Source organism: Parasteatoda tepidariorum, chromosome 6 (genome assembly GCF_043381705.1).
Source record: "Parasteatoda tepidariorum isolate YZ-2023 chromosome 6, CAS_Ptep_4.0, whole genome shotgun sequence".
NCBI lineage: Eukaryota > Metazoa > Arthropoda > Arachnida > Araneae > Theridiidae > Parasteatoda > Parasteatoda tepidariorum.
This window is the reverse complement of record NC_092209.1, coordinates 20,226,090-20,253,762: the sequence shown is the minus strand read 5'-3', so window position 1 is coordinate 20,253,762 and position 27,673 is coordinate 20,226,090. Positions and strand designations below refer to the sequence as shown.

At 28.5% G+C, this 27,673-nt stretch overlaps 1 protein-coding gene across 2 annotated transcripts; it reads left to right on the top strand.

Annotated features, from left to right (window-relative positions):
- The first annotated feature begins 12,641 nt into the window (after positions 1-12,641).
- LOC107449172 (kelch-like protein 26) lies at positions 12,642-22,854 on the top strand. Of its 2 annotated transcripts, none has more exons than XM_016064623.3 (3): positions 12,642-12,883; positions 15,424-15,466; positions 19,938-22,854. In XM_016064623.3, exon 3 carries the CDS (start codon positions 19,958-19,960, stop codon positions 21,770-21,772), a length of 1,815 nt encoding a protein of 604 aa, XP_015920109.1. In that variant the 5' UTR covers positions 12,642-12,883; positions 15,424-15,466; positions 19,938-19,957; the 3' UTR covers positions 21,773-22,854. The 2 variants fall into 2 exon arrangements, with proteins under 2 accessions (XP_015920109.1, XP_015920111.1); XM_016064625.3 differs by having other exon boundaries at positions 12,753-12,899; positions 19,938-22,130.
- Positions 22,855-27,673: the final 4,819 nt, after the last annotated feature.

Sequence of the window (27,673 nt, the reverse complement as noted above, 5' to 3'; positions counted from 1 at the left end):
TGCAGCTCTAATGCGACGTAAAGTAACTATGACAGCCACTTAATTTTGATTCTGGCACTTTTTTATTTATATTCATTTTGAGGCAAGACTCTGGGGACCTCTTGAATAATGTTAGAAACAATTGCAAGCCATTCAATAGGGATTTGGCATTCCTTCAATATTAACCAGGCATTAACTTTCGTGGGTAACTCCATTGAAAGACCTTCGACAGTATGGCTATAGCTAACATTTATTTTTCGTCCAAATTCACCCTTTTCAGAACGTAAGTCTTTAGTTTAGTCAAAACATTTTAAATCTTGAAAATCATCGAAGTCAATTGGTGGGACGAGATAATCTTCCTGAAAAATTTCAATGATTTTTTTTAAGAACTACAGTTTAAGCAATTGCTTATGTGCACCACTTTAAAGCTAATCACTGAATAAAATTTTAAAAATTTTAATTTTCCATAAATTGTCTAAGTTGTAATCCACTGTTTGTTTTTTAAAATGTTTGAGCCAGGCTGTGACTTGACCAATAATGCCTGGTTCTAACATTTATATACACTGTTTCATACTTTATTTTGATTTTTAATTTCGGGAAAACTTAAATTTTTGAATTTTAATTGAGATTACGAATTAATCAATTAAATCCACTATTTCTAATATCAATTAAACTAGTTGAAGAATCTTCATTGGTGGGAATAATTGTATTATTAGAATTTACATTTGATTTGTAATGTTTAGCACTTCTGTGGGGAATTAATAAATTTAAAAATAATTTAATTTATTTAATATTATATTTAAGAGAAGGAAAAAACAAATTTATTACTTATGTTGAGAAATTGAGCAAAGGCATGTTGTTTGAACAACAAAAATTAATATCAAGTATGATATCTCATAACTTATGATATCTTTGAATTCTATATTTTTATCCAATTTATTAGACATATGAAACGAAAATAAAAGCACTAAAACCTGTGACATAATGCCAAAATATCTAACAACTTTGTCATTATTAATTTGCATAATTAATATTAAAAGAAATATATTGTATTTTAATAAGTGTTCCATGGATTTTATTAATGTCTTATAACCCAAAAATATATATTTTATCTGTTATCAGTAACACTAATACCTCTATAAATATATACAGAAATGCAATAATATTATGTATAGCACTCTTATCACAATCTATAACATTTCTTAGTCATTGAAAGCGTAAATTGTTTCTTCATTGAATATTCAAAAATAAAAGAAATGTGACCATCTTATGTCTCCTGATTATTTGTTGGAAAGGATGTGAAATCTTTAGTTGAAAATCAAAGTATGGTATGTAATTTTAAATATAGAGTTGCTTCTTGTATGGGAATAAAAATACAAATTGTTTTTAAAAAATGAAGATCTTATGGAAATATATTTAGATTTAAACCTTGCAAGTTTTTTAAATTCATAATTAAGTAAGAAAACCTTGTTTTAAATTGTTTGCCTCTAAAATTTGAAAAAAATATTAAAACTAAATATGCTATTAAAATAGCGTATAAGGCGTAATAGATTTATTTTATAAAATAAATATAAATAAAAAACTGGTGGTTTATTAATATTCAAATATCCCAAAAAAATTGAATGTATTTATTTATCATTATAAGCATAAACCAACTACTACGTTTTTTGTAAAATATTTGATAGCGTATGTGGGCAAAAACAAAAGCTTATATATTTCAATTAAATTTGCTAATGCTTTGAAAATTTCATCACGAGAGAACGAAAGCAAAGTGGCTTTTTATAATAACTTTTGAATCATTTGCATGTAGTGAGGGAAAAGTAATTTTTAAATCAATTTACTAAATTGCTCTTTTATATAATGGTTCTTATTATCATAGTTCCATACCTGCCAACTTTCAATCCCTTCCATTATCATTTTTCCCAGTGGTATTAAAATGAAATTAAAACTTCAATTTTAAGCAAACAAATACGTTGCATTTGAGAAAACTTATGTTGGAAACCATGATAGTAACGCATACTAATATATGTGCTTAATTTTTGTAGGAAAAGTGGTGATCAAAATCATTTAAAAATTAAGTTTATAAAAGAAAAATAGTATATATTTACTGCCACTTTAAATATGAAAATAAAATCTTCCGGAAAAGGTGGCAGGAAGTTCCTATAGCGGCAATACTAGTCGACTTTAACTACTGTTAAACGTTTGATAGTTTGGCGATTTTTAACTGCCTTCGAAATAAGTACCGATGTAAATTCACCAAATATGATCATAAGCACATTAGTTTTTTTATGAATTATTTTTGAGAATGACAATTCATTAATTTTGGCAATAGTTAAAGTTGAAATAAAAAAACTTTTGAATTAAAAAGCTAAATTAATGAAGAAGAGGTATTTATTGTATATGAGAGCTGCGATAGATTGTTATCGACACCAATGATGTTTATTAATTTATTTTTTTTCATCCCGTACGAAGAGTGGGCATTCAGCTCGTAAAAAAATTTAAATAACTAAACGGAAAGCATCTAAAGTTTTCCTGATTCTTTTTTTTTTATTAATTGTTTTTATTTTTTATTACTTTTATTTTTAATTTTTTTTGTCAGGACAACTGCATTTATCACAGTAATAGAAATTATTTAATTTTCCTGTAATCCATACGAATAATAATAATAAAAAAAAATTTAAAAAAACAGTGATTTTTGATAGGGAAATTGTCAAAATTGTTTATACGCTAAAGTGATTAACAGCCTTCCATTTTTCAAAAAATTAAACAATAGCCTTTTATTTTTCTTGAAACATAAACTTTCTGAACATCTGACAGTAAATAGATATTTCTTAATTTCAATTTCTATAATTCATGTAGTTTAAAAGTAATTCTTAATTAAGTAATGATATAAAAAAAACGTTTAAGAATGTTAGTCATCATTTCATAAGGAGTGAGCAAATCATGACTTAATGTTTCGAGGGTGTTCTAAAATATGTTAATTAAATAGTGCTGACAATATTTTAAGTTACGAAATCAGACCCGAAAATGTACTTTCTCTGTATAAACATACATTTTTCGACGGATTCGGATTTCTTACCCCCAAAATACAGGGGTAGCTGCAATTTGGGTAACAGGGTTCAATAGTTTAGTCAAGAGAGCGGCTCAAATTTTGAACCACTTAATGCTTATTTGACTTTTTCCGTTTTTTGCCATATTTCGAAAACTTTTTAAGCGTATTCAAAAATTTTGTGCACAATTTTAAAATTCGCTTATCATAAGTTTATTCCATGCAAAAAATAACTTTTACTAAGGATTATATATTTTCTTAATTATTTAATTTAATAATAATCTAAACATTGTGTATTGTAAGGTATAAAATTTTTTACATTGAAAAGACTGTAATTTTGCAAAATTTTACAAAATCGGACCAATATCGAATGAATAGTTCCTGTGAAATAGAATAGTTCGATTTCTCAGGTACTATTTGGTCGATTTTGAGCAAATTTTGTATTTTGTCATGTAAAATTACATCTTTTGAGAGGAAGAGAAAAAAATTATATCTAATAATTTAAAAATTTTCGACTATTATTAAATAAAATAATTGGTAATAGGAAATTATTTTTAAAATTTATATTTTACATGGAATTATCATGGGTAAACGAATTTTATAATTGTGTGCAAATATTTTTTAATACGCTTAAAATGCTTTCGAGGTATGGTGAAATACACAAAAAGTAATATTAATTTTAAGGGGTCCAAACTTTAGACAGTTCTCCTGACCAGCGAAATTCGTCGTGGGCATATCTCCTCTAAACTACAACTCGTCCTAAGATTGCCGCAACGCCAATTCGTCGTTAACACAATTCGACATAGCTATAATTATTCGTAGACACAACTAGTCATAACGACAGTTTGTCGCAGGCATGACCCATCGTGAAGATAATTTCTTGCGGTTATTTCGATAAAATATATCTCAGTCCACTATTTGTAGCATTGAAAAGGAAAAAATTTATTTTCAGAAAGCTTTGTTGTGACATTATAAATGATACCTGAAAACTCCCCTACTCTCCTCTGTAGGCTTTTTTTTTTCTTTCTTTTTTTTTCTCCAGTGAATTGGGGGTGATTTGGTAAGAAGAACTGAATTCCTTCAAAACAGGCAAGTGAGGCGGTGTTTCTATTGTATTTTAATACGCTGAATTGATTGTAACCAATATCGAGGTGATTGGATTAATAGTTTAGAAGTTATGTGGAATTTACATACAAAAAGTACGAATTTGCATTTGTACCTATTTACTCATCTGACAATGTTATTTAAGCAAGTGTAGCATTATTACCTATGTAGTTGTTTGTACGTTGAACCGAATGAGGCTATACAAGTGTCAATTGAATGAATACTATGAAAGTTAAAAGCACTTTATGTACAAAAAAAAAATGCTTTAAAATGACTAGTCGGCCCTTCGATCGATGCGATGATGTAATACTGAACCCCAAATTAATAAACTAAATATTTTATTTTATAAAAGTTTTGGAACAGCGGATCCAATTTTGGGTTTACGACTACTGATGTTCAACTGCATAGCCTTGTAATTAAATCTAATCCAGAAGAGTAGGGAATTCCTGGATCAAGTATTGGGAGAAATTTGTCTTCTTGGAAGACTTTTTGAGGGAACTAACCCGCATTTGCGTCACATAAAGAGGAAAACCACGAAAACATCCCACGGTTAATCTGCCAACCACTGAAAATATTTCTTGTCAATACTGTGGCCAGTGCAAGCCGGATGCGGAATTCATATAGATCAGCCATCACTGGGATTCGAACCCGGTTCCACTCCTTGGAAGGCGAACGCTCTATCCCCTGAGCCATCGTAGCTCAATAAACTGAATAAAAAGTGGCAGTAATATTTTCTTTTCTCATATAAAAACTAAAAAAAGAAGTACTTTCTTTCCTATTTTTCAGGCTATTTTGTCACGCCGTATAGAGTGTATTATTCCGCCAATTTATATGTTTTTTTTTCTTTCATTTAACTTGTACCTATCAAAAAAAGGGTTATAAAGTTTTGTTTGAATTGACAGAAACAGAATTTCAAATAGATCACTTCAATGTAGCTTGTTTTCGGGAATATTAAAATGTACATGACTACTAAGTATATTTTAACAGTTTTGACATAGGTATAAAGCTGTTTTTTTTTTTACATGAAAAAAAGTATATAGTGATGAATAGTTTATAATTAAGTACTGAAAGAACTTATTTTACTCGTCAGCGAAACCAAACATAAATGAAATAGATCAACTACCAGTTTTTCCTTTATTTCCTCTTACTTTCAGATCTGAAATCGCTCATGAAAATAAACGTACCATAATATTGCTTAGATCAAAATGTTTTTAAATCATTGTATATAATTTCACGATGTATGGGTTAGGGGCCGCTGCGTGGCCCAGGCACCCAATTTTTGCTAAATAAAAAAAGGAAGAAAGAAAATAAACGTGAAGAACAATTTCTTTATCTTTGTACATAATTCTCATACAATCTTGTCTAACTCGTTTGATCTCAAAATCTGAAATTGCTGTCTCCAGGGGAAGACAAACACGACATTTCGTAACAGAACCTTTTAGAACAATAGTTTAGATTTCCGATGCTAATTTCATTATTTTCTCTTTTTTTTTTTACCATGAATTGCCGATGTCAACATCGTTTTGATTTGCGGAAATGATCTAATGGCGTCGACGTACAAACGCCCATCGAATAAATATTCCAAGAGGTCGTTTGGAGGCAGATGTGATGGAGCGAATCTGAGCCATCGCTCGTGTATAATGACAATGGAAAATAAACGTTGCTATGGATACATACGCCAATGATATCTTTCTTGATTAAGTAGGCACACTATTTTCAACTGAATGATGAAGGAAAAAATAGGAAAAACAATAATGAATTTAATACTTTATTGAAAGTAATAAATGCGAAAAGTAACTATTTAAAAAATCGTTGAACGCAAAAATTTGCAATAATGAAACAAAAGTTTAAGATCTAAATTCTCAATAAATTAATTTTAAAATTACCTAAATTATGTATATTTTAACCCTAAATATATTGCGTCGTTATATAAAGATTAAATATATAAATTTAACGGCACTTTATTATTTTTCCAGATTCAAAGTTTTAAATTTGTGAAAAAAACAGTAGCATCGTTTTGATCTCCTACTATCGTTTCTATATCCGTATCAAATTATCTGCTAAAATAAAATTTCTTAGATATTGGGTCACTGCCCCAATATTGAGGTCGCGGGAATTGCAACAGAGGTCACCACAAAGTTTTGCAATTGTGATATTTTATATATTATATAATAATAATTTTATTCATAATTATTAACCTTAATAATAATAATTAATTTAGTAATAAATTTTAACATTGTTCTATATCATAAAATTAAAAATTAAAGTTAATGACCTGAAACTGCTATAGTATTTACAACGGAAGAAACACAGTTTCACTAACTCGACGAAATTTGCGTAAATATTTTGGGGTCGCCACACCAAAAAGTATAAGAAATTCCGTACTAGAGCATAAATTCCCAACAAGTAACCTATGTACTTACCCCCTCCCAATCTCTGACACCCCTAACATTTTTAGGGAGGTGCAAGCGAAAATTTCGTTATTTGAGGTGTGATAATGATTTCTCTAGGTTCGTTAACAGACTTTAGGGATTAAAACGAAAGTCAATAGATAAAATTAGTTTGAAGCACTAATAAAAATTTATTGCTTTTTTGGTTTGTTATCGAAGAATTATTTGCATATCTTACTCAGAATATGAAATTTGTTAAATCAGTTATGTTATTAAAACTTTTTAAGAAATACACTTCATTCATGTTCTTTTTTATAAATGTAAAACTTTACATTTTTAACTTTGAACTGCGTCATGATTTGCATGTGAATTTTAAGTTTTTTTTTTAATTCTTGCAGCCTCCCTGAATTTAACCGAAATATCTGATATGTAACACTGGGGGAAATTTTTTTTTTTTTTTTCATTTGCGTAAGAGTTTCAGATCTTGTGTACTTTCGCTTTCTGAATTTCAAATATGAAATCAGTTTCTCTCCACAAACTGCAGCTTTTTATGCAATTTAATAATATGGCCCGAACCATGGTTTCTTAAAATTCGGTTAAGTGAAAACTAAGTTTCGGCACTTCTCTGCTACGTAGGGAGTGGTAGGAGGAAGGCGATATTACATTTGAGTTTATGACGAGATTTGTTGAAGTGATATGATTTTTGCCTCAAGTGACATTTTTAAAGGATCAGAGAATATGTGTGTTAATAAACCTATGTGTTTTTAATAAACTGAACATTAAAGCAAAAATAAAGTAGACTAAAACATTATAAAGTAAACTTTCGGAACAAAACTAATTTCCCTCCGGCCGAAGACTCCACGTGTAGTAAATGGTGACTGATGCCAATGCCTCCTACAACTGTAAGCCTCCACACGGTTTCTTATAGGTAGTCCGATCAGACCACTATGAAGGTAATCCAGTTTACGAAAGAACTTTTAATTAAAAATCAAAAGCAAGAAAGTGGTAGCAAATATATTTCTGAAAATTTGTTTCATTTATGAATATGATTGGTTTGTCTTATTTACTTGTCAACCACCACAGATTCAATTCTCAAATATTTATTACAAAATTATCTCAATCACTTTTAAAATAGAATTTGGGGTCATGCACACAACTGGTTCACTTTTCAAATAGTCTGAGCGGACTACTTTTAAAATACCGTGTGGAGGCTTTTTGATGTAGGAGGTGATGGTTAAATCTGTCGAGTTACAAAGTCCTTCATGCTCCTACAACAAATCATACCTCTGGGGATACTGATCCAGCAAAACTTACACTCAATTTCTTAAATATTTTAAAGGATGTTTTTGGAAGTTCCTACTTCGTAATAAAGTTTCTTTAAATCACCCTTGTAAATATATACTCACAATAAAGAATAAGAAGTGGTAGTTCAAACTAGTAATTGCTTTGAAAAAAAAATTTTATCGCCGACTTTTCTTCTTTGTTCGAATATATAATTATAAATAAGCAGTTGTAGCTTACAGACTTTGTTCCTAAAAGGGAAAGGTGAGAATAATGAATCGTTCTATTGTATACTAACTCTTTTTTTTCTGGATAAGCAGCAGCCTTGATAATATCAGTCAGGGCTACAACTTACCAAGAAAAGATAAGAGACTCGTGGTAAGATTTAAGAACATTTCATTTTAATCTTTCTTTCATGAAAAATATACTTACCAAAAGTACCACCGTTTATCGATAAGTGAAAGATAAAATAAAATTGCACCTTTGTTACATTAGTTTCCTATCAAAGTGTTTACCTATGCCCAAAAAAAAGAAAAAAATTAAAATGTTCTTATTACCAGTTTAATCGTTTCCGGTTGAGTATGAGCCCTGACTCGTGTCATTAAATAAACTTTATAAAAAATTGTCATTTTTTTTTTCTGCATTACTACTAAGAACCAGAATCAAAACATGAAAAGGAAATATTGTTTTTCATTTTATTTCATCTAAAATTGACGGAAATGTACAGATTTCTCAACGACCATAAATGTTTGACAAATCAATGCCAAACTCTTGAATGTTGAAGAACAACCCCGCTTCAAGGTTATGACGTCAAAATGCAAGTCGTTTCCGGAGATTTGTGATTTTTCAGATTAATCATTCTGACAAGAATGAGAAATTTGCTCGTTTGAAACGCTTCCAAAAAACATAACACTTGATTTAATGTATATCAGAGTAGCTTAAGGCTATGTATTAGATTTTTACCGTCCAATATTTTAAACGTTTATTTTATTATTTTGCGAAATAGTATTAAAATCTGTTTTAGGATTAACAGTTCATTATAAACAGAAACGTTTTAATTTTTATCGTCTACTAGCGAAATAATTTGTTGGTTGCAATGAGAACATTGTATTATCTGTATTGTTTACGTTGTACATTAATGTACAATGTACAATTACAATGTACAATTACAATTGTATAATTTTGAAAACTTTTTTAAACATTCCATATCAAATAAGTATAACCAAGAGATGTTTCATATAAGTCTTTGAATAATTTCGAAGTAATGGTGAGTAAAAACTAAGTCTAATTTACTAAACCAAGAATTATGCATTAAAAATTAATTTTGTTACCACTAGAAAATATTTATCCGTATTCACGAGCAATTTGGTCTTTCTGCAAAGGTTGAAATGGTCAGTCTGATTATAAGTATCCAAATACTTTTTGTTGTTGCTTGGAAGCCTCTTCCCAAATATCAACAAGCTTGTTTGGTGAAATCAAGCGAATTTAAGGCAGAGGGTGGGCTTCATTTTTTTCAGTGACGCCATCTATTGCCAAGAATACGTCCTCAGCCGCACACACACGACACAGCCCGTTTTAAAGGGCAGATTTATTGATAAATCTATTTATTCATGAACAGATCGTTATTTTTGACTGAACCAGAGAACGATCAATCTCCAATTTAGTACGAAGCATTGATACGTTGCTGTAACTTGGAGGACTTTGTCACCTTACAGATTTAGCGTGCACTAATCACCAGTTACTACACGGGGAGTCTTCGGCCTGCGCTCTTGGACATAGTTTCAAAGCCAATTCAACTAGCTGTTCCTTTTTTCATTAATCCAATGACGCAGGTGGGATACCAGTGACCATTTATATATATATATATATGACACTCTAATTATAAGTCAAAATATAGCTCGGTATCTTTTAATTATAATAAACATCAAATCTTTTCTAAAAAATTTGTCATATGTTCGGAATTTTATTTGTGCTAAAATATAAAAAAAATAGTTTGAATTTTTTTTCATTCATAGCCAGAAATTTATCAATAAATAATTTTGTAAACTAAATCAAATTTAATGAGCTTAGATCTAAATAATTGCAAATATATGCTAATTTGAAAAATTGGAAGTTTCATCTTTTACGCATGAAATAGAAGCCAATGTTCCATGCGCTACTTCAAAATCAGAAATTATTAAACTTCAACTTATAATATTTTTCATTTATTTTTACCTAAATTAATGCGAATACTGAAGAAAAGTATAAAATATATGTTGAATCAAAATTCTGCGTCAAAGGGTTATGGTGCTTTTATAATTACTTCAGAATGTTGCACCTTTGCAATAGTTATCCAGAAAGGATAATAACCAATTACAGCTGTAAGAAAACTTTAAAAAAAATTCTAAAAACATTAAGGAGTCGAAATTTCTGAACTCTAACAGAAAAAGTATGATAAATTTTTAAATATAATGTGATAAAATATAATAATTTTTAAATATAATGTGACAAAATATGATAAATTTTTACCAAACTATATTCAGTAAGTAAACGTTTATGTATTTAGACTTAAATTAAAATAATTTTCAAAAAAAAATTGCCTAGTTTTAAGTTATTGAATTTCTTTTTACTTAGTGATAAAAAAAAAAGTATCTCAAGATGCATTAATGGAAATTGAACAAATATAGCAGGTATTTTGTGAAATAGCAAGTACTTTTTAAGGAAAGTATAAAAAATCGCCCGGCATTTAAAAAGAAAAAAAGTCATCGAATGTTTTCAATGCTGAATACTTGATTTTTAAAATAAAGATGGCTTTTTTCTCTCTTGCTTCTGAAAAAGTTCTATTTCATTCTTGTGTAATTAAAATAACGCCCATTTATTCTCCATGTAATTTTCTTTTTTTTCCCCCTTCTTCTTTCTTTTTTTGCATTGCTATGATAATCGATCAAAAAGTGCAATTTAATAAGAAATGGAAGGTAACAAACAGTGGAAAATTTCATATTTCTGGCTCGTTTTAAATGCCGGACGATTTTTTCTTTCGTCATTAAATTCTATCATAAATTCCCCATTTCAAACAGTTTCATTTCACTTCATCAAGAGAGAGAATATTTTTTTTTGTAAATATTTTTCCTTCTGTGTTAATGCCTTTTTTTTTAGCCCATAGCAGTTATTAAATTTTCTCTGTTCATTACTTTCAGTTTACTAAAAATAATTTTTTCGTATTTTTAAAAAAAATTATTTTAACTTATGATTTACGATTTAACTCGTAAATGTCTACTTAATGCATATAGTGCCATAGAAAGATTATTAAAGATGACACATGAGGTTTATCAATCAAGAATAATTTTTAAACTTCTTCATAAAATGAGTTAAGAGGGGGGAAAAAGTGAGCGAAATTTTAAATACGTTAAAGTTCTCAGACAACAAAATTTTTTGACTTAAAAAAAAAAGGGAAAATTAGTGTTTATTTAAGATAAAGAATGTAATAACCTTAAGTGAAATTTTGGAAAGCCACTCTGGCAAAAACACTTTAAAATTAATACGGAAATAATAGCACAGATCAACATTAAAATCTTTAAGTGATCATTACATTATGTTCCTGTCCTCGTAAAAAGCATTTCTTAAAGGCAAATAATTTTAGCATTATAATGTGTAATCAATATTAACTTTTTCTGAATGCAGTTTATTAATAACCCTCTGAAAATCCTTAATAACACTCAAATACACATAGCTGTTTTAGTCCCCTCCCTAAAAGTTTTCACCTTTCAACTGGGAAGGGGAGGTCAATATTTGAAACGTATTAATTAATTGAAGGCAGATTTATTGTCATAAAAGAAAACTGTTATTAAACAGCTGTCTTAAAGTTCAAACTTTTTTTTTTATAATGCAGCAAAAATGATAGAAAAAACAATTTCTCAAGGAAAAAAAAAATGCTATGGAATTTTTTATTTCACTGACGAGTTAAAATAGCGAAAAGTGCGGTATTCTTACTGTGAATGACTATAAGCAAAAACATTTCGCCTTTTCATTATTTCCTAAAGGAATTCATTACTCTTTACCAATCTTTATTCAGCTATGCGACAATCATTCATTTCCCAGAGTTTTCATGTACATTTTTTAATATATAGTACTTTTATTTATTTTACTTTTGTTTGTATATTATACTACTGTACACTGGTGATCGAAATGGGGAACAGGAGACTTAGAGCAGAACTCTCAACTTATGGCAACATTTTGCATGATTTCATGATTAGCGTGTGGAGAGTTATAGAAGAAGTAAGTACGTAAGATTCTGAGTTGATTTTCAAATAGATTAAAAACTTTTAAGTTATGAAGCTATATGGAATTGAAAACTACATTGAATAATATAAATCTAAAAGAAGGATCCGTAGAAATTTAATAAAATACGAAAAATAATAAGAAAGTGGAACTGAAAGTGCGACAGGTCAAGACATGAAACCTGTCTTCTCCCCAGATGGCGAATTCAAGCGTTGCGATCGAGAATTATAATTTATATTTGACTTTTCAATGATTTTTTTAAAAAAAATCTTAAAATAATTGCCCGCTTCGGTAGCTCGACGACCTGCACGCGAAGTCGAGCACTTTACGGTAGAACGGTTTAACGAGCACCAATACCGCACACCCTCGGTCCCTACGCAGGCTGATACAAGTGGTCACCCACTCGCACACTGACAGCAGTCAGTGATGCTTGACTTCGGTGATCTGCTGGGAACCGTGTCTTAATGATCAGTCCACTGCGGGACAGGTAAAATATAAAAGGAAAATATTATTATCCGATCTGGGTGTCAATTTCGCAGATGCAACAATTACTATGAGTCTGATTGGTGCATCGTGCCCGCAGTTAGTTTCTAGGTTTATTAGTGGGAATAGGCTTGAGATCTTAAGTTTCTCGGCAGCATGCCTGACACTCTTTTATATTAACGATTTGTAGCTGAAGTGAAATAAATGACGAATAACTTCTGCTACTGAAACAAAAATGGCTGCCGTTAATTTGTTTACGTTTTGGTATGCATAAAGTTGGGACATATAAAAATATGGCTATTCAAATATTCTTTCCTACTTAAAAATTAGCAAGCATGAGGTAATTTGAAAAATAAGTATGAAGCTTAAAATAGCTTTATTTTTTTAAATAATTGTTTTTATTTTGTTCATAATTTGGTTCGCTCACTTAGTTTCTTGTATTTAATATTCTTGAATTTCAAATTAAAGTTTTTTACAATGACAATCCTTTTTTCTATTGGAATATTTCGTGTTATATTTAAGTTTAATTGTACTATATGGAGCGTTATGTAATACACTTATATTATTTAAATAACATTCTTGTTCTAGATAATAATAATAAAAAAATCAATTTATAATATCCAAGTTTTTTGAACTCAATCTAATAAAAAAATAAGTAGTATAAGATTTTGAAATGTTAACAACGAATTCATATAATTTTTTAGATTTATGCTAATTGCTACTCATTCATTTACATATTTAAGAACGTATGTAATTTTTCCCCTTCTCACATAGCTTTTCTGGTGTTTATTCTCATAAGATAGGATGTGAGATAATCATATTTTGTAATTACCGTAATTTCGGATGTTATTTTCAAGTTCTTCCAGTGTACTGTGAAACTTGTTGATAAATTCTTTGATTTTTTAAGCGTTAAGCATTGATTACAATATCAGCTCTGTGTTCTTACTTTTTTACTGCAAGAAAATGATCATAACAACTACATGCAGATATTTTTTCCTCATCTTTTCAACAAAGGTTTATGTTCAAAACAGAAATCAAAATACTTATTTTAAACTCCATTATAAAATACTTAAAATAATTTATAAACTTTCTAATGGAGTTTAAAATGAGTCAACTCATTAAATACATGAACAATAGAAAAAAAGTATGATATTCCTTTGAAATACTTTATGAATAAATTTTTTTTTGTTTATTAAATAACCCATTTAAATTTGAGATTGAAGTACAAAAGAAAAAACTTTTATTGATCCTCCTCTCTTCTTAATGTGCAAAACAAGAAAACTCCTAGTGATTCTAAAATTTATTTGCAAATACCTTAATACTTATTCATAATACTTTACAACATATGGTAAGCTTTTGCTGTTTTTGACAATTTGCAATAATCTAAGCCTTGGCGACTCGGATAAATAGCTGTAATGTTGGGCTACAATAATGGGATTGTACCTTTTGGGTCTACGGATAATACCTCTCCAGTTTGACCTATTAACTATTCACCTAAGGTACAAGCATCCCTGGGATATGGTTACAGTGTTTTCACTACAGCGCGAGAACGCGAGAATCTCACATATTTTTTTCTTTTCTCGCATTAAAAAATGATTACCGTGAGAAATTTGCGCATTCTATAAATCAATTTCAAAATTCGCGAATTTCTCGCATTTTGGAAAAAGCTTCGAATTACGCCATTTAGAATAAAATCCGTTTCAGTTTTCTTACTGGATCTTTCATTATTTTCAACATCTGCCCCATTATCTAGCTTCCCTATTTACCAGTATTGTTCAGAACCTTTTCGAACAACAGAACACAACCACGGAACCCCTTTCAGAACACATTTGTCTGCAACCAGGCGTTTACCGTAGGTAAGGTTTCTTCATGTAAGACGTTCAAATTTTTTATGCACTTATGCAAGATGGACAAATACCTTGTAAAGGCAAAGTCTTCTATGATGATGCATCAAAAATATTCAATGCTTTAAAAAATAGAGGACATTAAAAATGTATTATAATTAAAGAAATGATTTTTTTTCAAGGGTTTTTGTGTTTTTTTAGAAATCTCACCCTGTGTTTGAGAAAGAGTTAGAAATTCTCACCCATTTTTTTTCTATGATGAAAACACTGGGTTAGGTTTAATTAAAAAAATAATAAAATTGTTTCAAAATTTTTTATTGTGAAATCGCTAAAAAATACCGCTTTCAAAAATTTTTCGCTTTAAAAAAATAATAAAATAAAATGAAAAATTAATCTTGCAGAAAATTTTTTTGCAAAAAGGAATAATTAAAATTGTCTTCCCTAATAAACAAAAGTGTGTTAAAATTAAATTATTATCATAGTTCAATGTATTTTTTCATTTATTCAATAATTTTATGAAGTTATATAATTTTTTTTTTGTTTGTTTATGAAAAAATTATAAATAATTGAAACAATGTGCAAACTTAATTTTCTAAAAATATTTTGAAAATATTATTTGCAATGTTTAGAGATATCGTTTTACCTGTTCTGTGTTGTTTTTCTTTTGGAAAAACAAATTATCAAATAAGAAAGCTGTGTATTTAGAATCAATTTTTATAGAAGCTTCTCTAATAAGGAAACTCTTTTAAGTTTAATAGAAATAGAGTTTTTTTTTAAATGATTGTAAATTGGTTTTTCTGAATCAAAATTTGATTTTTTAAAAGGAATACTTAAGTAGATTCTACAATAAAATAGAAAATCTATTTTGGGGGCATTTCTTAAAGTAAAAGCCTATTTGTTGTTGTGAGACCATTGGCGTACATGATCTGTTTTTCAAATTTAAATATATCGTTTATTAAATACATTTAAACTGTGCCTGTAATAAAATATGTTATTTTTTTATGTTTCTTGACACATTATTGATTTTATTTTATAGATTAAATGTTTATTAAAGTTCAATGGAAAACGTGTAAACAGATGTAAGTATAACAAATTTTCCCTTAAAAATTTTTTATTATATTTTCTTTATCTGTTTGTTCATGTGCAATTGTAAGATCCTCAATAATTAAACAATATATAAATTGTTATTAAAGTAATGCCATTTCTTTGTTTTGTTTTTTTAAAATAATCATTGCTGTCATATAATATTATGTAAATTCTGTAGTATCCATGTTAATAATTATAAATGTTGTACATATGAGTTTTATAGGCAAAATACAGTGGTCAAATCATTTAACCTATTTTTTGTATGATGTTGCAACTCAGATGTTTTAAGTATAAACACTATATAACTTTCTAGTATAACATAGAATAACTTACCATTGTTATTCAAGAGGCTGTCTTTCTAAAAGTATAATCAGACTTAGATGAAAAACTTACCTTGAACATAAAATTTCAGATAAAAACTTTCTGAAAACAATTTATTTACTGTTGTGACTGGTTTCAACCCTTTCACCATCCTATTTTGAAGAAATTTGTTTGAAGTTTTTGTTAGTCGACCTTTCGTTAGTTGTGTTTACATTTGGATATTTCTGAGGTAGATGTGTTTGAGGATTCTTTTCATGACGTTCTTCACAGCAAAAGCAGCATTTCACTTTCTATCTTAAACTTGTTTAATTGTTCATTATTTAAAACATTAGATAAGGATATTTCAAAGAATTTTTTTTTTAGAATGTTTAGTAATACTCAAAAAGTTCCCCAACGTTGATAAATTTTTCACGAATGACGTTCCCACATTTGTGCATATCTGGGTATAATATATTCAAATTAGAATTTATAGGTTGAAGCAAAATTTTAGTGTAGCAATCATTAGATAATGGGAAAATTTTTTTCCACTCCTGAATTAAAAGATAAGAATTAATGCAAGACATGTTCAAATTTGTTTGAGCACCCACACTTGTATAGTTGTTTATTTTTTCTCTCTCTTGGAAATGATGAAATTCAGAGTTTCTCATCGCAAATAAGGCATTATTAAAAACATTGATGCTGTGTCAGTTTGCATTGTTTGAAACTGATTACTATGCATCTGAACCGTTTTTCGGGAATTCTCTTTCCTGCCAACATCCGCTACATGTGGTATGGGCCAATGTGGTATTTGGATTGTATTTGTATTTATGCAGATAAATGTGATGATCAGGAGAGGGGAGGAAGCAAATGTTTTGATTCCCTGGTGTAAATTTGCTTGGAATGGAATTCAATATGCTGATATTTTGTTTAAATTTAAGGAATTACCAAGTCGTTTTGATTCGTAATGAATTTTTATATTGAAACAATGCGTATGTTTTCATCTCTGTTTATTTCAAGTTTAAGTGCTATTGCCGGAATCCTATTCCTTGATGTTTTTTTAAGCTATCTACACTGCCTGCATAAATTATGAATATTTAAATTAATTTTGAAGGGATGCGAAGAATATTAGTATGTAAGATGCAAGACTATCATATTTAAAGGTATTTTGTTTTGAATAGTGTACTGTTACTCCCAGGAATGTTAGCTTTACTGTATTATGCATTAAGAAGTATATTTGTTTATGTGAAAAGATTTAATTTGGATATGGGGTTTATTAAAAATTTAATACATTTATAATTTCTCTGCATCTGCTAATATGATGATTAAAGATTAGTTTTACATGTTTTATAAGTGAGTAACTTCGATATGTTTATTGTCTGTTTTTTATGATATGCATATTTATCATTGTAAAATAATAGTTTTGTGTGTGTATATTGCTATATTTTTATGCTCTTTGCAAGAGACTGGTAACTAAACTCTTGCTTGGGGAAAAACATTAAATTTTAATCTGCCATTCTTTTTTATTTAGGAAATACATGTTTTTTGTTGTTAAAAATGACTGTAATATGAATAATTTTTGAATTTAATAATGTTGCAATATTTGATTTTCTTTTTGGAATGCAATGCAAGTGGTGCCAATAAAAAAGCTGCAAAGTGGAGGGAGAGAAAAAAAATTGCTGAATATTAGGTGCATACAAATAATAAAAGAGTTCCTATTATTCTTTTACACCTCATAATAGCCATTGAGAGCAAGCATAATAAATGTGCTTTTAACTAATTCCAAATATTTTGTAGCTTAAAATTTCTAACAGTAGTTTTTGAAAATGTTATTGTTATTTCCTATTGCTTAATAGATTTTGAGAATTGTGGATGGATTTTTTAAATTCATTTTCGTGCATGGCAAATGAAAGTAACTATCCATCATCAATTAAAAAGATTTGTCTAGCACTTGTCTGGAGGCACATTTAATGCTGGTAAAACATTTTTAAAACTACTCAAAATTTCTTTCTTCAAATCAATTAAATCTAGTGTCGGAGGAATAAAAGACTTATTTATACCTACTTTTTTTTAAAAAACTTTTTGTTGTTATGCATGAAAGGATCAATAAATTGAACAACTATTTTTACTAAGCAGAATTTTTTATTCTCAGACTTATACCTACCTTTGTCTAAACTTATACCTACTTTCATTATGTGTTTGCATTGTATACGTAATCACTTTGATCAATTGTTATCTATATGCTATATAAATTAGGCTGTAATGATTTCGTTTATTAATTTTTTTTATCATACAGAATTATTAATTATGTTATCCTAATTGCATTATAGTTTCAACTTGGTACTTTTTTAGTGAAAATTTTCCCTTGAAACTGTCACAAAAATGAATTTTAACAAATCTATATATTTGTATGGTGTATTTAATATGGTGCATTTGTAAAAAATTGCATTAGTAATTCCCATCAAGCTTTTTCCCATCTGAATGAAATAACTAAATTTGTTAAAAAAAAATATGTTTCCCTATTAGCTGTATTTTTACTTTAATAACAATTTTTATTTTATTTTAGAGGAAACCATAATTGAGCTATTTTATTTATTTTCAGATGCTTTCAATTGTCTTTATGTGCATTATTTTTAAAGTCAGGGTTACCTTAAAAGAAGGGTCAATCATTTAGGGTTCCATAGTGCAAAATTTTGGAATCACTGCCATAGAGTTTTAAAAATAGGTGTGCAAGAACCGGAAAAGATGTTATAATTATATTTAACACGTAAGAATTGGTAATTTTTTAGAGAACAGATGCGAAAATATGTCATAGTGCACTTTTGACCCTCTGATTCATTGGCTGAATCTTACTTTTAGAAAATTGTTATGATTGGCCAAACTATTTTGATAACCAAAGAAATATCAATAAATCATATATTAAAAAATTCTTGAAATATTGATGCAACTAATTCTATTAACAAGGGAATTTAAAAACGGGCAATAAATGTATATATTAAAATATGCATTAAAGCAGGGTTCGTAATCTTCCTGATTTTCTTGATAAAAAAAAAACAAAAACATTATGCCCTTATTTATCCTGAATATTTCATGTTTTGTGATGATATTCCTAATTTTTTTTTTCTTTTTTTTTTCCCGCTTTTTTAGAACTTAAATGTTCAATGTGCACTGGATTTTAAAAGAATCTTTTGAAGTTTTTTTGAAATCACTTTCACTAGACCAGAAGTAACAAAAATTAGATTTTTCTATGTCAAAACTAGTAATTCAAAAATGTAGCATGCTTTTCTTTTACTCCTAATTGGAGCAATAGAGCTTCTATTGCAGCTCTCCATCTATATTTGTGGCCAGATATTTTGCCTCTCTCCATGTCTTTCCCGTTGTCTTCGATTCACATTTAATTGTCCTGTGTCAAATATTTTTAGGTCTTCCTCTTTTTCTATTGCCCTTAGGGTTTTTCTAGTTTATGTAGAACATGACCAATCCATTTACATTTTTTAATTTCCATATCAATCGGTTTCTGTATTGCAATAACAAGCTAGAGGAGGTAAATAGTTTAACGTGTCTTGGAAGTATGAATAACAGCAAAGGAGGAACTCAGGAAGATTTACTAAATAGATTAAACAAAGCCCTGAAGCAGTTAGGTTTTCAATTCTTATGTTAAATCTGTCCTCCATAGATCTGAGACATAGTACTGCTATAAAAATAACAAGAAAAAACTTTGAATCTTCATTTACTACATGTAATGCAAGATTGAATGTAATACCACATGATATGTAAGAAGAATATTCTGCGTCAAGTGGTTTTATAAAATTTGTAATGCAGAAATCTTTAGAAAAGACGAAAGTATTTCAAAAAGTAAAATCTAAAATGTTTTCCAGGTGAAAAGGAGTTAGCATTAAAAATTGAACCACTCCTTTGTCTTCCTCTTTTCCTTAGCCGAAAGAATTATTGCTAAATCAATATTGGAACAAAAAATTTTTTAATTAACCCTATCCTTTTTTTTTTCAGAATTGTTTTATATTTTTGGTATACACTTTTTTTCATCATAAGTCAGTAACAGACTCTAAGCTCATGTGCAGCAAATGTAATATACAGCATTAAATTAATGATTCTGTTTAGCCTATAAAATTAATATTTAGTAACTGATTTATTATTATTTTTTTCCAGTTTTACATGCTATTGAAAGAATGCGTGAAATGAGGAGAAATCATCTAACCCACAGTTCACGAGCGGTTCAGTTCGAATCTCCTTCTCACATGGGGACCCTTCTCAGCGGTCTAAATACCCTCAGAAGTAAAGGTTTGCTTCTTGACATAACTCTTGTCGCTGGAGGCCAGTCATTTCAAGCGCATAGAGTTGTCTTGGCATCATGCAGTGATTACTTTCGTGCCATGTTTACTGATGCCATGAAAGAAAGTCAGCAAAGTGAAATTTGTCTAAATGGCGTGACTGCCGATGGCATGCGCTATCTTCTAGAGTATGCTTATACCTCTAAACTTGCATTAAGCCTTGCTAACATACAAGATGTTTTATCAGCTGCAAATCATGTACAGTTAATTGCTGTAGTCGAAGCTTGCTCTTCTTATTTGAAAGAGCAACTAGATTTAGATAACTGTGTTGACGTTGCCACAATTGCTGAAATGTACTCGTTGCAGCAGCTTTTGAAAGAAGTGTACCTCTTTATATGTGGTAACCTTCAGAAGTTTTCTGGGAAATCTGAATTTCTGAGACTCTCTCCTTTTCAACTTGAGCATATTTTAAAATGTGACTTTCCTGTCGATTGCTCTGAACGAGATGTATTAAGTGTTGTTCTTAAATGGATCGAACATCAACCTCATGAGAGAGTGAAGTATATCCACCAGCTTGTCAGGCACATACACTTCAGTGAAATTTCTGTTGCAGATATAACATCATTTTTCGAATCTCCTATCTTGAAGTGCCTTTGTTTGAGCAGTACTCTATGGAGTCGCTTGTGGCATATGCAACCTCACTCTTTGTGGCAAGAACAGATGCCTCTCATTAATTCTCGAGGAATGGAATTGGCCATTTTGAAAGTTGGTGGATTTGGTATAAGTGGTGTTACAAATGATATTGCATATTACTTATCTAGTGTTGGAAAATGGCGTTATTTGACATCTATACCCCATGTGGAGCAATGCAATTTCGGCACAGCTGTTTTGAATAATGAATTATATATTGTAGGTGGATGCTTTAATCAAAGTTTGCAAGAAAATGTCCACCCTTTTGGATTCAGATATAATCCTTTGACTAACTCTTGGTCAACAATGGCTCCAATGCAAAAGGAGAGATGCCGCTTTTCATTAGGAGTGGTGAACAACCACCTGATTGCTGTTGGTGGTGCCGGTGAATCTGGTGAGTTTGATGTTTTAGACGACACTGCTCCTTGCGAGAAATATGATCCTCTGAGTGATCAATGGATTCCGATATCGCCTTTACCGGGATCAAGAGCTCAGCATGCTGGGACATCTTGGAAAAATTACTTTTATATTTGTGGCGGTTTGGATCAAGACCTGGTCTTAAATTCTCTTTGGAGGCTAAATACCGAAACAGATCATTGGGAAATCCGTGCTCCCATGATCACCCCTAGAGCTGATCATTCTATGGTGTGTTGTGGAGATAACATATATGTTTGTGGTGGCTGGTACGATGATGAAACTACTGGAAGCAAAGTGTTGGTTGACACAATTGACTGTTATAATACAACTAGAGACACATGGACGGTAGTAACCAGGGTTCCAACTCCTCGTTATCATGCTGGTATTGTTGTGATAGGCAAAGGACTGTATATTGTGGGAGGCTTTCACAGTGCGACAACTTTTGACCGTGCTAGTGGTGTTGTCGAATGTTACAATATGGAGACTGGTAAATGGACGGTGGGTGATAATTATCCACAAGCCATTTGGGAACATGCTTGTTGTACTCTTTATGTGCCTCGTTGTAGAGATGACTTGGATGTTATACCAGATAAAAATTTGCTTTGATACTCCTTCACAAGACAATAATGCACCACATGTAATTTAAGGCATGACAATAATTTCATCACGTATTGTGTAAGAATTTAAATTAATTTGTTATGATATTTCATTCGCAAATTCTTTTTTCATAGTCATGTGGAGCAAGCAAAGTTAAAATATTTTTAGTCATATCTTTAGAGAGAGTTTATTTTGACAATTCATATTTAAATTTTTAATATGTCTTGAGATTGCTCTAATTAATTTACTCATTATAATTGCACTTTAGGCTTATAATATGAAAAATTTAGAAAAAAAAGTTTTTATGCATGAATGTGCTTTATTTATGAGGATAATAAAGATGGAAAAAAAATTCATGGCATATTATATTGTCTAAGAATTAACTTTAATCTATATTAGCGTTTTTCTTTTCTTTCCAAAAATGTCTTAGCATGGGAAACAAGGAAAGTTAAAATATTTTTAGGTATATCATAGAAAATTTATTTTGACGGTGAACGTTCAAATTCTTAATGTATATTAAAACTGCAGTAATAAATTAATGTACTCTTTGTACATTTGGTGTAAAAAATGAAAATTTTTAATATTTTAGAATCTGCTTTATTTTGGGCAAGGCGGAAACAACATTAAAAAAAAAAAGAAAAAAATTCATGGCATGTTAGAATTTAATATAATTTTTTTTGTTGATAGTAAATGTTTTTCATAGTCATAAGCAAGTGAAGTTAAAATTCTTTGAGTCATGTCCTTGGAGAATTATTTTTGACTTTGTAAAGTTAAATTCTTTTTAATATATGTCGTAACTGCTGCAATAAACTAATTTACTTCTTGTATCAGCACATTAGGCATGTGGACTAAGATTTTTTTAAACTTTTTATGCATGAATATGCTTTATTTTGAGTAAGGAAAAAAAGGTCCTTGCAGGTATGACAAAAACTTAACTAAACATTTTTATCTTTAACTGCTGCTATATAAATAAAGTATTTTAATTTTTCATGCTTATTTAGAGCAATTTTGCAGTGAAATTCTGCGTGCTACTCAGACAATTTAATGTTTTAATTAAGAAGCATTTTTGAAGGATGTAACTATGCTTAAAATGTCTTTACACGTAATGCAAATACATGTAAGTAATTTTAGTCATATTTATATAAAAAAAAAATTTAAGCTTCTAAACACATGCAAATCAATAAACTTACAGTAAAAATTACGACTTTTTATTTCTGAATAATATTTAAAAAAAAAACATTTTTTTTTTATTATTGAATACAGAATTCATATTTATCTATTATTAAATAATAGATTAATAATATGTCATAATATATAAATTCATAAATTTCATGTATTTTTATATTTCAAGACTGAATGTAGTGCAGTTTTATTTTTAGTTGATTTTTAAAACCTACTTTGAGTAAAAGTAATTTTTATGCACTTCAAACATTAAAAGCTTCAGATCTTATCTACTAAGAATAATTTATTTTGAATTCAATTTTTAGAACTGCAAATGGAGTATTTAGACAAAATGGTCAATATTAAATTGTTCAAATTATTAATTTGGCAAATTTTAAATTAGACTTATTAATGCCTTTTTTATATTTATTTATTGCAATTTACTTGGTGTTTTTTTGGCACATTTTTGTGTTTGTAAATAATTTTTTGATTAACATCCTGAAACTTAATTTCATAATGAATGTCATATAATCTAACATTACTTTTTGTTTAAATATTATGGCTTTGCTTGTGAGTTTGTTATGTATATAAGATATATATTGTACATAAAATGTAATTTTAATGATTATACTTGCACAATGAACATACAAGCCAATGTATTAAGCATGTAAATACCCAGTACTTTGAGAAGTACTTTTATTGATAGATGCCATAAATATGATCTGTTTGTGAGGCAGTTTGTTAGTCATATTTTGCTTTGATTTGTGATAATGTGTATGTTAAGAGTGGCTTCTATTCGTTGTTGGTAGGATTTTTAGTAAATTGTCCGCTAATCACTGGTGCTAAATTTTTATATTTCTGCTGACATAGAATTATTAAAAAAAAAATGAAATACCTCTACATCAGGAATACAGATATTTATTCTGGAGAAGTAATTTTTAACAGTGCCTTTATACTATTGCTGGGATGCCAACAAACAAAACTTTTATGTTGCTACAATTTTTTGTGCTTAACATCAATTTTCCATGCTTAACATTTTTCGTGCTTAACATTAGGGCTGCATAACTATTTTGGTCAGCATTTCACAAAGACTAGAAAGTGTCATATTAAGGTCTAACATAATGCTGTAATCTAAAAAATATGGTATATATTTAGATTCTATTTGAAAGTATTACGGAATGATTTATATCTGTATAACTATTTTTTTTTACTCTAGTGCAGAAAATATAAACTAAATTAGGTAACTAAGAATAATTGATGTTAGTAATTCTAGACAGATATGTTTTTTTTCTCTTTTTTTTTCAGAAATTATAATTTAGATTACTAAGAATAATTAATGTAAGTAATTCTAGACAAATAATTTTTTTTTTGCTGGAAATATAAATTAAATTAGATAACTAAGAATAATTAATTTAAGTTATTCCAGACAGATTATTTCTTTTTTCAGTATTTGGGTAGTAGTAGTAATTTATTTATGTTACATAAGGGCTGCACAATGTACAATTGATGACCCTAAGGATGATCTGAAAACAGGTCATCAAAAATTTGTAAGTCAGCGTATTTTGCTACCTTACAGCTTTCTTATAATACAGTTGTATGGAATCTCTCTCACCACTAACTTTTCTCTTGAATTTTTTTACATTGAATTTTATTTTTGAAATATTTTCTCATTGCTATTTATTGTTTTGTACTTTAAATCTACAATTTCCAATTTTTGTTAGTTTGGTATTGTTAAAGCGCAAAGTTAACTCTTTAGTTGTTAAAAATTCGATTTCAATAAAACTTCTACTGATTTTTCTTTCCTTCTTTTTTTTAAAAAAAGTAGGAAGAATTTGTTTACTGTCAGTGAAAACTAAAGTAAATTGTTTTAGTTTATTAGAAACATTTGTATTGAGAACAAAACAATATCTTACATGTTGGCATCCCTGCAATTTTTAATTCTATTTAGAACAAATGTTTATCCGGCATATTTCTAGTGTAAATGACCATAGAAGTTGTGTATAATACAGTTATATGGAATATAGATTACATCACTAACTTCTCTCAATTTTAATTTTATTTATAAATATTCTTTTATTGATCTTCATTGTTTTATTCTGTAAGTATATAATTTTTAATTTAAGCCTTTTAAATTCCTTTTTTTTTTAAATTAAAAATGTGCTTATTTTTGATAAAAATATTTAAAACTATGTTTAGTGCCAATTTCATGTTCTTCACCTGCCGTTCTAAAAATGAATAGTGTATTTTTAATTTTAAAAAAATTATTGCAAAATTTTTGTTTAAATTTTAAAAAGTTCTATAAGCAATAAAATATTACAAGCGTATGTGTAGTATACCTGCTCGCAATAAGTTTTAAAAAATAATTAAAAGTATATTTCTATTTGTGTTTAAAAACCTGACTAATTAGATGCTCTTTATGAAGGATTTGACATAATAATATTTGCATCTTATTGTTAATGTAATAAATATAATAATTGATAATAAATATAATAACTATTGACAAATGCATATTTACCCACTTGTTCCAGGTTTTTGGTACCCTTTTATTTTGGATATTTAGAATGGTAAATTTTATGATCTAGCATTTTATTATTGATTAAACAAATTTAATTTTGAATGATTTTTTCTTCCACTATATATAAACAACTTAAACTGATATATAAAACGTATTAGTTGTGCAGGGAAGTTTTTAAATCCTGTCAAAATTAGACAAATTAAGTTTACCTTAAATTGTTATTTGGCGACCGCTTAAAATATTCTGGGAAACTAGGGCTTCTGGGTTGGCAGCTATGTGATAAAAAATTTTTTGCTATTATAAATTTGATTTATTAATTGGTCTTGTAAATCAAAGTAGTAATAATCTGGTAAATGGCTAAGTAAGTAATACAATTTAGACTTAAATCTAGCAAAAGTTACAAATGTTTCTTTAAAAAAGAATACTCTTTCTAATCAGTTATAATGAATTATAACCAGCTAAAATGATAAAAATTTTAGACCTATTCCAATCAAAGCTGTATATAATTACCATTTACTGCTTTCTAATTAATTTATTACATTAAGAGTTATAGGTATGAATTATTTATTAAATTTATAGCAATAAATTGTTCATTAATTTTATAGTAATGAATTTCAATTTAATTTTGTTTAGTTAATTTTTATTTTCTAAAAGAATTTATCAAAATATTTATTTCTTGAAATTTTTTTATGTTCATGATTAGGGTTATATTTTTTAAAAACTTTTAGCATGCATATACAAGTTATGCATTAACTATCTGTGATTAAACTTATACCTATTACTTTAAAACATAAAAGTTCAGAATAATATGTTAATAACTGTTCAATAACTTAAGTGTGTTATTATTACATCCAAAATGCACGCAAACTTATAATTTAATCTGCATTTTTTTTCTTTTATAGATAATGCTTTATTAAAACTTTATCAGAAAGGGTTTTATGACAAATTGAGTGAATTGAAAGTTGTGTCTATTAATTTAGTTTCTGGAAATTTGTCTGTCACTTATCATATAATACTTTTTTATGATAATATGTTATATGATAATACATTTGTCACTTATCATATAATATGATGAAAAGTGAATGAGTAATTGTGTGTCTGTGATAACCAATTTAGCAATATTCTTGTCACTCAGAAACAATGTAGTAACAATGTATAAACAATAGAGTCATATTAGGTAATTCTTGTAGTCATTCAATCTTAAATTAAATTGTACAAAATCGTTGAAATTAATTATTTTTATCTCAATAATAAAGTAGTGTTTTAAGCATGGTTGGCAATTTGATCCAAAAAAAGTATATTTTTATAAAGTGGTTAAAACTTTTAAAAATACAAAATATGACTTATTTTAAATAGATTTGAAAATCTGGATTAAAATGCAAACCCCATATTATTATGACCTTTATTATACACTTATTATTTATGTATTATTTCAGAAGTAGCATAAAAAAAATATTCATTTTTACTTAGAAGTGTGTTTAATTGATAAAAATAAAAATTTATATTTTTTTTAAAATTCATTTTTAGAAATGTTAATTATATAGCAATTAATGTCTTGCAGGGATGAGATTCTTCCGCGGATTCGCGGATTTCCTCTTTTTTTCAGATTTTTCCATTTTTCCCGCTAATTTCCGCTGAAATTTTTTTTTGCACTAGTTAAAATATTTTATGAGGAATTTAATTTTCCGCGGAACGAAATCATTGAAGTCCTCCCTCTGAAGTTTGTCTAAAAATCATTTTCTTGGGAGAAAACTGGTTGACCTTTATATAGGGATTTGATTTTTTTTNTACTCTCATCCCTGGTCTTGAAACAATAAGTCACACTTGATTTTTTCTAGAAAAAGTTTAAAAACATTTTTGGTGCAAAATACCACATATTCCAAATAGGCAAAATAAGATGTTTCTGTGTATTAAATTATTGTTTCATGAAAATACGAGAAGCGTAAAAAATAGTAATGATCTAAAAACAATGCTAAGTAATAGTTCCATGTAAAATTATCACTTTATGAAAAGAAAAAAAACTTGTTTTATGACATTAAATGCTGAAAGTAAAATTAATAATTGCTTTTATTAATTATTGGAAATTTCAATTATGTAACAATTACAAAGCTTAAGCAATAATAACGATAAGCCATATTTCTAAATATTTCAAGATAAGTTTTAAGGACATTTTTGGTGGGAAACACTACATTTTCCAAGTAAGCAATAAAATGTTTCCATACATTTGTGCTATT